Source organism: Ipomoea nil, unplaced genomic scaffold (assembly GCF_001879475.1).
Source record: "Ipomoea nil cultivar Tokyo-kokei standard unplaced genomic scaffold, Asagao_1.1 scaffold0114, whole genome shotgun sequence".
Classification (NCBI taxonomy): domain Eukaryota; kingdom Viridiplantae; phylum Streptophyta; class Magnoliopsida; order Solanales; family Convolvulaceae; genus Ipomoea; species Ipomoea nil.
The window spans coordinates 1,978,827-1,990,361 of NW_017616542.1; the positions used below are offsets into that span (position 1 = coordinate 1,978,827).

General features: G+C 45.9%; 1 protein-coding gene across 1 annotated transcript; it reads right to left on the minus strand.

Annotated features, from left to right (window-relative positions):
• Positions 1 to 227: 227 nt before the first annotated feature.
• On the minus strand, positions 228 to 10,483 carry LOC109149286. The gene is made up of 4 exons (XM_019297017.1): positions 10,030 to 10,483; positions 1,049 to 1,284; positions 730 to 810; positions 228 to 428 (listed from the first exon to the last, which is right to left on the minus strand). Exons 1-4 carry the CDS (start codon positions 10,481 to 10,483, stop codon positions 228 to 230), a joined length of 972 nt encoding a protein of 323 aa, XP_019152562.1.
• Between the last annotated feature and the right edge of the window lie 1,052 nt (positions 10,484 to 11,535).

Below are 11,535 nucleotides of genomic sequence, written 5' to 3' on the forward strand. Positions count from 1 at the left end.
GCTGCTTAGATGTGGCATAACACCCTATACTGTCTATTTAGCTTCCGCATTTTTATAATCCTTATGGTTAGTTTGCCTTATTTCTTAAGTTTGAATTGCTTTAAATTGTCCTTAAAATTAGGGGTGTTACAGTAACCTGTTTATTATGTATGTGGCATGCATAATGCAGTGTCCCCAGAATTTCAACGGCAAGTGAGCTTGAAATATCTTGCAACATTAAGAATGTACTAATGTTTTCGCTCAACAATGGCGTTCTGCTGCGGGGTGTGCACACAAGACCGCTGATGGATAACTCCCTTTTCTGAGAAAAAATCTGTCATGTTGAATTCGGAGCCATTATCACCTCGAATAACCTTGATTAGGACTCCGAATTGAGAGAGGACAAAGGAATGAAACTTATTTACAAGCTGCATTGCTTCTGATTTATTCTGCATTAGATGAATCCAGGTGAATATGGAGAAATCATCAACTATTGTTAGGAAGTATCGTTCCCCTTTCAACGACTATTGGAAATGGCCCCCATATATCAATGTGTATGAGATCAAGATATGCTTTGGAAGATGTAGTGCTCAACGGGAAGGGAGAATGCTTGTGTTTTGCTAAGTGACATATATCACATGATATACTCTTATTAACAGAAATATCAATATTTTTCAACAAATGTAGTTTATTGATAGGGAAGTGACCCAATCTTTGGTGCCACAATTCACTCCCAGTACATTGAGATACAAAGTGCAGCCTAGGTGACTTCATTAGAAGATATAGTCCTCTGTCCTCTTTAGCTATACCACCCATCACTCCATTCTTCTCCTGAATTAGACACTGGCCAGGCATAAAAATCAAATTCCAGTTTGTATCTTGTATAAGCTTGCTGACTGAGATGATATTGAATTTAAATGAAGGGATGTGTAAAGCTTCTTTGAGCCACATATTATCATTTAGCTTTACAATTCCCTATGTGTTGGACCTCAATGATTTCGCTAGTGGGTAAATTGACTTTGGTTCTAGTTGCCTCACGATGATCAACAAAAAAATTCATGGAACAGACTATATGGTTCGTTGCCCCTGAATCAAGAATCCAAGAAGATTCACACATAGAGAAGGAATTGACAAGAGTGATAGGGTAATTGCCTTTGTTATCAGATTGCATCTCTTTAAAGTTGGGAACTAGGGACACAGCAACACTGGTATTTGAGCTTGGAGACTGGTTGGCTTGAGGGTGAAAAATAGAAATAATCTTCTGCATTTGTTCTGAACTTATTCCCAGATCCCCTATCACTGCTGCTGTAACACCCCAAAATTTTGAAACTTTTAAAACTTATATAACAAAGGTAAATTCTCATTAAATACCAAAAGTAAGCATAAGAGTACGGGGTGTTATGCCACACCTGAGTTAGAGAGCTCAGGTGCATAGGCAAACTAACTAAAATCCTCAAAGTAAAGTCAGTACATAAGCATGGCACGTAGGCCGAGAAGGGGAAACTAGCTACTCTACGCTTCAGGTCTCTAGCGCGCTCCGGTGGCTACTCATTTGTGCCTGAAAGCCAAATATATCTGTTCAGCGAGAGATGCTGGTAACCCACTGCAACGCGTTGAAATACATTATAGGTAGATATATATAGATATACGAAAATCATTTTGAAGCAGGAACATATATACTTAAGAGATACTAGTTTTAAAAGCATGAATGAACTCAGCAAACAAGGTAAGCACACAATCAATAATAATAGTTAAGGAGGATCATCATAAAGAATTTGCAGCTAAGGTCACAGTCCATATCCACATCAATCATACCATCATTTAATCATCATTTAACCATCATTCAATCATCATTTGTGACACTCATTCACACTGCACTGGCGCCACGGGACCAATCGCATGCCCCGAACATGAGGGTTAATGCGTATAGCATTAACACGGCCCCGCAACACCCTACCTCATACCACGGCTTGAAGGGAGTTGATCGCAACCAACCCATAGAGGACCGCTGACGAACTCAACATCGGACCACAGTCTGACACACCACTGATGCGCACAGTCGGTGGACCGTGATCCCCTTTACAAGGGGGGACTTACGACCCTACACACCGTTGATGCGTACAGTCGGTAGACCGTAGCGGATCAAGCCCTACACACTACTGAGGGACTCAGTCGGTAGCCGAAGATCCTCGGACACTACGGCCCTATACACCGCTGTCCCATCACTCGGTGGATCGCAGCCAGCCGGCCCTACACACCGCCTGATTACTCAGGTCGGTGGACTACAGCCTTCCTCGGATTATTGGCCCTACACACCGCCTGGCGCGTCCAGGTCGGTGGGTCATATCACCGAGGACCATGTGGACCTGTTGTCCTATATAATCTTTATATACCTGACCGATCTCAACCAGCCTGGTTAACAGTTGGGATGGTTCTCAACCCATTCAATTACCCGTATAGTGGACCGCAACCCTATATAATATTTATATACCTGACCGATCTTAACCGGCCTGGTTAACAGTTGGGATGGTTCTCAGCCCATTCAACTGCCCGTATAGCCAACTTGATCGCAACTAAGTTGGGGAATCATGCATCACATAACACACAATAGCACATAATAGCACATAATAGCACATTGGGAAGGGGGAGACATATAATTAAGCTTACATGTGATCATTCACATACTAAGAATAGTCCTAAGGGGTACATACGACTTCCACCTAGGTCAACAGGTTACCGATTCAACTAGCATGCAATTCCTAAGACTCTTTTATCCTACGAACGGCACCCGAAACATCAAACTAGACTCAAGCACGACAAATGGGGTCCGTTGGGACACCACAGGGAATGGGGAACATCAAACGGGGAAGCCGAGGACCCGGGGTGGGTAACGGGCCAGCGGGTAGCCGGTGGGTGGGGGATCACCCGCCGGCTGCCCGCCGGAGATCACTGCGCGGCAGCGGGTTTCCGGCAGGCGGACGCCTGCCCGCTGCCCGGCGGTGATCTTCGGGCAGCGGGTAGGTGGCGGGTACCCCTACACCCACCTATCCCCACTGACTCTTACATCACAAACTCGTCCCGGGATCCTTTGTAGAACCCGAAACCATGCTTAGACAATTTTAAACGCAATTAACGACACCACGTAGTCAATTAATGTATCAAAAGCAAGAATCACGTATAACTCATCCTATCACGACTTCTAAACATAAACAGCGCTCGAACATGCGAATTCCCACCCCATATATATATCAAGAACATTACAACACAAATTCCCAATCCATCCTAGGGCTCTAATCCCTCCCAAATTATCAAAATCACAATTTGTCTTTAGCATCAAGAAATATCAAGATTTGTCAAGAATCATTATATCAATATCAAGAACCTCTTTTCATCATCAAGATCATCAAGATTATCAAGAATACACACAAATCATCTTATCAATCATCAAGAATATATCACAAATAGCATAGAGGTATTAATCAAGACACAAGCATATAGAAGGAGGCCAAGGAAGGAGATTATAGCGAAGAAAATAGGTTTTGTTGAGACATGGGTTACCTCTTAGCCTTAATTAATTTCCTTGGCTATGAAGGGTCTTTCCTTAAGATTTCTTCTTTCTTGATTTCTCCTAAGGGAATTCTTGGGACTTCTTGTGTGGTGAGAGATTATTTGTGGTGTGAGTTCTAGGTACCTCCTATGTCCCTATTTATATAATTTGGAGTCCTAATTAGGGTCTAAGTGGCATGGGTTCACTAATTCTATTTCTTATAGGACTAAGGGATTGGCTTTAGGGATAAAGGCCCATGGACTATGGTGGACCTCCTTTTAGCTAATTAGTGGATTTTAACTCCCTTTTTGGGCTGAGTAATTAATTAATTAATTTGGGTTTAGGGGTCGTAACTCGGGGTGTTACACTCTCCCCCCCCCCCCCCCCCCCGCCCCCCTTACAAGAGGCTTCGCCCCCGAAGCCGGTGCGTGGATCCATTCTTTCACCCCCCCGGACGTCGCGTAACTTGGCCTCCCGATTAGGAAGTGTGGCCCCACGCGTTGTCTTTGCTGGGGTGGACTGGATTTCTGGTGAAGTGGTGATTGGAAAGTTCGGGTTTACCTTGGTTTCCTGCTCCCGAGCTGGATGCCCCGCGAGTGCCCAGGATGGTCTCGATTGCTGCCACCCTCTGATCTAAGGTGCGTGTTGCGTGGATTAGGGCCGAGAACCCCTCGTCCATGATTTGGTTCTGTCGGGTGAGCTGTGCGAGGATGCGCTCGTTGGTGGTTTCTTCGTTTTGGCCCCCCGGGTTTCCCCTTGCTTGTGTGGGAGCCGATGGTTCGGGTTCGTTATCCTCTTCTTGCTCTCCATTTACCCCACATTCTTGCATCGCCCGTTTAAACTTCTTGTTGGAGATATCTAGTCGATCAACCAACTCCCTCCGTTCCTCTTCAGGTTTAAGGCAAACCTCCTCGAGGGTGATGTATTGTCCTCCTTCGACGTAGTAGATATCATTGCGACGGAGATTCTGGGCATTGAAAATCATGCCGCTTTCGGTTTTGACCTCGGTGTGGCTCAGGTCCACTCCCTTTTCTCCATGATCCAACTTAGGATCATCCCGTAAGGTAGGCTAAGCCGGTTGCTAGTCTTGCAAAACTCCATGTGTTTCAACATAAGGGCCAGTAGATTGAACTTGATTTTGTGCTTCAGGAGGTAAGCAAACGTGCACTCCAAACTCCCCACATCCTTGCTCTTATTATTTGTAGGTAACAGGCTATCTGTTACAATCATGACTAGTATCTTTTGTTCCGCGGTTAGCCATTTCCTGTTTGGTCGGGTGGCCGAGGTGAAGCCTTCTTCCTTTCCGAGTAGGTACCCGAGGTAATCCTTATACCCTTTGTCTTGGGTACCGATCCACCCCTTCCGGTCATAGTCTGACACACCCGTGGTGGTCTGTCTCAAGAGTTTGGCCAAGCGGCCTTCGGAGAGTATGATCTCCTTGCCTCGGACCTTAGCGATGATTTCCAATTTATCACCCCGCTTGACAGCTACCAAATGGTGATAGAATTCTTTCACCAATTCGGGGTATGTATCCCCTTTGATGGTGAGATACGTATCCAAGAGTCCTTGAAACTTAAGCATATCGACCAACTCCGGGGAGAATTGGTCGGGTTCGAGGGCTTTACCTCCGATCACGGTGTAGTCGGCGTTGCTCCACTCCGGGGTTCGGATTCTGAGGGGATTTTTCGGCATTGTTGGGATTCTTCGGGGGGTATTTTCCAATGGGTTTCCGGCGGGTCTTTCCGGCGGCGAGTTTTTCCGGCGACGGGAGGGACGGCGAGGTCTGCCGTCTCCGGTGTCGATGGCGTGGTGTGACGTCCCAGTGGAGTAGCTGACGGCGGGAGGAGGCTAGGCGACGTACGGCAGTGGCGGTGATGGAGGCTTTGTGGCAGCGGGGTGCAGTCGGGTGGGTTTCGAGTCCTCGATGGTAGGTCTCCGGTAGTGCGGTGGCCTGGGCGGCGGACGGCGGTTGCTGGCGGTGGTTTGTTTGGTGGGACGGCCGGTGGTGCTGTTTGGGTGGTGGGCGGCGGTATGGAGAGGAGGATAGGGAGAGAGAGAGAGTAGTTGTGTGTTTTGGAGGAAGAAGAAAGGTTTTTGATTTGGGGTATTGTTGGTTTTAGGGATTTGTAGGGGTTTAAGAAGGAAGTGTTTCCTTAAGGTTTTAAGAAATACTCATTACTTAGTGGTTAAGTGCCTGGGCTTATGATTGGGAGGTTTAGAGTTCAATCCCCCTTAATGACATTAGTATTCTTTATTGTGTTTTCCTTGTCTTTTTCCTTCTTTTGTCTTCTAGTGATAGAAGATTTGGTTGGTTCCCCTTGTTGTTGATGCGAATAGTCTAATTCCTTTTCTTTAAGCTAAGATTATTTTTATTTATAATAATTCCGAAGTAATTAATCTAACCAAGAAATTCTACTACGAGGGTGGCTATAAGGGGTTGTCGGTTATCCTAAACAGAACTCATCTTTTGAGTTTTCTTCTGGCGGTTCTGCGTGATCCCCGTCTTCTGGGGCCCTGTTTTCTTCGTCGAGGTTGCCTTGGTCCTCAAGTTCTGCATGCGTGCGACTTATGACGAACACTTTTTCGGGGGCACCGTTATTTCCTTGATTGTTCGTGCCCCCGCGTTGGCCCATGGTCATAGGGCGTGAATTTGAGGGTAGAGTGCAGTGGAAGGCTTTGTGCCCTTCCTTCCCACAGTTGAAGCATCGTAAGGGATTCCCCATGCAGTCCTTGCCCCTATGGCTTTGGTGGCATTTTGGGCAAGGGAAGCCCCCTGTATTAGTTTCGTTATTTCTTGGGGGTGGCCTTTGTCCAGCTGGGTTGCTTGGCCTTGCATTGGTGTCGATTCTCGTTCTTTTCATAGGTGGTGCCCCACCTCCTGTGTTCGTTTTTCGAATCTGTTCTTGAACCCCACGTTGTAGTAGTTGGATCCGATAGAGATTGGCGGCACTGGAGTAAGCTTCGTTGAGGGTCCGGGGCCCGCTTACTACTAGTGCTTTTCGGGCTTCGAAGTTGAGGCCCGATACAAACCTTTCTATTTTGGTTGATTCTGTGGGGACTAGTTCTGGCGCGAAGCGTGTTAGTTCGAGGAATCGTTTATGGTATTCCATGACGGTAGTCGTTCCTTGTTTTAGGTGGGGGAACTCTTCGTGCATAGATGTTTTTATGTGTGTTGGGTAGAATCGTTCTCGCAGTCGTGCTTTCAGGTTTTCCCAGTTGAATCCCGGTTCTTGTCTGTAAGTGGGTCCCTCGTGGATCCACCAAAGGTCTGCCTCGTGTCCGAAGTAGAACGAGGTTATCACTACACGACATTCTTCGGGCATTCTACCAACCCTAGAATTTTGTCGAAGGTCCGTATCCATTCTTCGATGATGGCGGGGTCTTCTTCTCCCGAGAACGTGGGTGGTCGATGATTTGAAACTTGTCGGGCGACTTCTGAGTTTATTCTTGGTGGAGGTGGTGGTGGTCTGTTGTTGCGGAGTGCTACGTCGCTTAGTGTTTGGGCGACTTGGGTGAGTTGCTGTAGGGTTTGAGTCAGGGGGTCATGTGTGGCGGGCTCCGGAGTCCTTGATGGTATTCTGCTGGGTGCCATGTTGCTGATCTATAGAGCCAATGTTTATAGTGATGTTGAGTTAGAGCGCGGTACCTTTACCTTGATGTGATAAGCGAAGGGGAATTATTTAAATTAATGAGGGATAAAGTGAGGGAGAGTTTTAGGGGTCTCACAATCTCACCGCGCGTCCTATGATTCCTAATTCCTGTGTTCTTAGGTACCTAAATCCTATTCTTACTGGACTCCTAGTGTTTTAAGCCTATCGTCCTAAGGTTTTGGTCTTAAAAGTCTTATCCTAGGGTCAAACTTAGGCTCTGATACCAACTGTAACACCCCGAAATTTTGAAACTTTTAAAACTTATATAACAAAGGTAAATTCTCATTAAATACCAAAAGTAAGCATAAGAGTACGGGGTGTTATACCACACCTGAGTTAGAGAGCTCAGGTGCATAGGCAAACTAACTAAAATCCTCAAAGTAAAGTCAGTACATAAGCATGGCACGCAGGCCAAGAATGGGAAACTAGCTACTCTACGCTTCAGGTCTCTAGCGCACTCCGGTGTCTACTCATCTGTGCCTGAAAGCCAAATATATCTGTTCAGCGAGAGATGCTGGTAACCCACTCCAACGGGTTGAAATACATTATAGGTAGATATATATAGATATACGAAAATCATTTTGAAGCAGAAAGATATATACTTAAGAGACACTAGTTTTAAAAGCAAGAATGAACTCAGCAAACAAGGTAAGCACACAATCAATAATAATAGTTAAGGAGGATCATCATAAAGAATTTGCAGCTAAGGTCACAGTCTATATCCACATCAATCATACCATCATTTAATCATCATTTAATCATCATTCAATCATCATTTGTGACACTCAATCACACTGCACTGGCGCCACGGAACCAATCGCATGCCCCGAACATGAGAGTTAATGCGTATAGCATTAACACGGCCCCGCAGCACCCTACCTCATACCACGGCATGAATGGAGTTGATCGCAACCAACCCATAGAGGACCGCTTACGAACTCAACGTCGGACCACAATCTGACACACCGCTGATGCGCACAGTCGGTGGACCGTGATCCACTTTACAAGGGGGGACTTACGACCCTACACACCGTTGATGCGTACAGTCGGTAGACCGTAGCGGATCAATCCCTACACACCGCTGAGGGACTCAGTCGGTGGGCGAAGATCCTCGGAGACTACGGCCCTATACACCGTTGTCCCATCACTCGGTGGATCGCAGCCAGCCGTAGCCCTACACACCGCCTGATTACTCAGGTCGGTAGACTACAGCCTTCCTCGGCTTATTGGCCCTACACACCGCCTGGCGCGTCCAGGTCGGTGGGTCATATCACCGAGGCCCATGTGGACCTGTTGTCCTATATAATCTTTATATACCTGACCGATCTCAACCAGCCTGGTTAACAGTTGGGATGGTTCTCAACCCATTCAACTGCCCGTATAGTGGACCATAGCCCTATATAATATTTATATACCTAACCGATCTTAACCGGCCTGGTTAACAGTTGGGATGGTTCTCAACCCATTCAACTGCCCGTATAGCCAACTTGATCGCAACCAAGTTGGGGAATCATGCATCACATAACACACAATAGCACATAATAGCACATTGGGAAGGGGGAGACATATAATTAAGCTTACGTGTGATCATTCACATACTAAGAATAGTCCTAAGTGGTTCATACGACTTCCACCTAGGTCAACAGGTTACCGATTCAACTAGCATGCAATTCCTAAGACTCTTTTATCCTACGAACGGCACCCGAAACATCAAACTAGACTCAAGCACAACAAACGGGGTCCGTTGGGACACCACGGGGAATGGGGAACATCAAACGGGGAAGCCGAGGACCCGGGGTGGGTAACGGGCCAGCGGGTAGCCGGTGGGTGGGGGATCACCCACCGGAGATCACTGCGCGGCAGCGGGTTGCCGGCGGGCGGACGCCTGCCCGGCGCCTGCCCGCTGCCCGGCAGTGATCTTCGGGCAGCGGGTAGGTGGCGGGTACCCCTACACCCACCTATCCCCACTGACTCTTACATCACAAACTCGTCCCGGGATCCTTTGTAGAACCCGAAACCATGCTTAGACACTTTTAAACGCAATTAACGACACCACGTAGTCAATTAATGTATCAAAAGCAAGAATCACGTATAACTCATCCTATCACGACTTCTAAACATAAACAGCGCTCGAACATGCGAATTCCCACCCCATATATATATCAAGAACATTACAACACAAATTCCCAATCCATCCTAGGGCTCTAATCCCTCCCAAATTATCAAAATCACAATTTGTCTTTAGCATCAAGAAATATCAAGATTTGTCAAGAATCATTATATCAATATCAAGAACCTCTTTTCATCATCAAGATCATCAAGATTATCAAGAATACACACAAATCATCTTATCAATCATCAAGAATATATCACAAATAGCATAGAGGTATTAATCAAGACACAAGCATATAGAAGGAGGCCAAGGAAGGAGATTATAGCGAAGAAAATAGGTTTTGTTGAGACATGGGTTACCTCTTAGCCTTAATTAATTTCCTTGGCTATGAAGGGTCTTTCCTTAAGATTTCTTCTTTCTTGATTTCTCCTAAGGGAATTCTTGGGACTTCTTGTGTGGTGAGAGATTATTTGTGGTGTGAGTTCTAGGTGCCTCCTATGTCCCTATTTATATAATTAGGAGTCCTAATTAGGGTCTAAGTGGCATGGGTTCACTAATTCTATTTCTTATAGGACTAAGGGATTGGCTTTAGGGATAAAGGCCCATGGACGATGGTGGACCTCCTTTTAGCTAATTAGTGGATTTTAACTCCTTTTTTGGGCTGAGTAATTAATTAATTAATTTGGGTTTAGGGGTCGTAACACGGGGTGTTACAGCTGCAGTGTTTTGAGGCTACTTGCCTTTTGATTTGAACTCTGGTTTCCATCCCGGGGGATAACTGTGCTTCTTGTAGCATTTGTCCACGGTGTGCCCCGTCATTCCACAGAATGTACACTTTGCCTTTGCATTACCACTTCGTTTACCTTTGTAAGAGTTCAGAGATGTAGCCACTAGTTCATCAGAGTCATGAGTATTCCCAACAACATTAGCATTGCTAACATCTATGCTGCCTAAGGTCAGATTATTCATAGTGATTTGTCTTTCCAGTTTCTCAACCATAACAAAGACTCTATAAACCTCAGGCAGTGGATCTAACACAAGCACGTTAGACTTTAAACCATTATAATCATCATTAAGGCCTTGTAAAAACCTGATCACTTGGTCAGTGTCACGTTCTGATCGGATTTGATCAATGAGATCGAATTTGCACCGTGGATCGCATTTGCAGTGAAGAATTGGTTTGAGTGTATTCATTTCCTCCCACAGCGTCCGGCTTTTAGTGTAGTAGTCTTTCACTCGTTCACGCTCATCGTTCCTTGTCTCAGACCGTAGATCTCACTTTGTAGCATAGAGATCCGTTGAGCATCACGTTGCACAAACCTCCTCCTCAGATCCTCCCATACATCTTTCGCCTTATCTAAGTGCATGACACTTTGTGCTATGGAAGGTTGAACAGACTAGAATAGCCACGAACATATCAACAAATTGCTAAGCCTCCAAGCAACATGCTAAGGCTGGTCTCTGTTTGGCGGCGTGATGCTGCCGTCGATGAGGCTCCACTTGTTCTTCACCTCAAGTGCTATCCGCATAGAGATGCTCCACGTTCCATAATTTGAGCTTCCTGCTAGCGGTGGACTGACGAGCACTATACTTGGGCTATCATTGATGCTAAGACAGGGAGGATTCTCCAGCTCCTCTGCACTAAGGCTTCTGTGTGTTCGCGATGGCGAGTTCCTCTGTAGAATCGCCATGGAAGGAGTCTGGATCGGCGATTAAATGATCGGAGTATCAGGTTGAGCTCCTAGACTGGTTTCATCGGTGCCTGTGAGGGCGGCGGCGTAAGAGCTTAGCTCTGATACCATGACGCAGAGCGATTACATGAGAGATGTGAGATGAAAGAAGAATGAAGAAGATATTATTCAACATAACTGTTCAAAGCTTTACATGAAGGTTTATATACATGGGGTAAAGACATGAACCGTTATAACAAACACTAATTGATAGATTACTCTAATGCGCTTTATTGTTATCTACCTAAACTGGTAGTTGAGCTTCACCTTCCTTGTCACGTGTGATCTTATCCCTTGTTATACTGGCTGCAGCTACAATTTGACTGAAGTAACAGCTAAGGAACTTCGCGTTATGAGGTATAACGTGCAGCACTGGAAAGAGAAAGAGATAAACAAGGAAGAAAGGAGACTGTCATATGCCCCCAAGGGAAGCGGCCATGGGTACCCTTCCACGACAAAAATATACATTTTACAGGTCAAATTTATGCTAACAACAGCATCGATGCATTCCGCTTA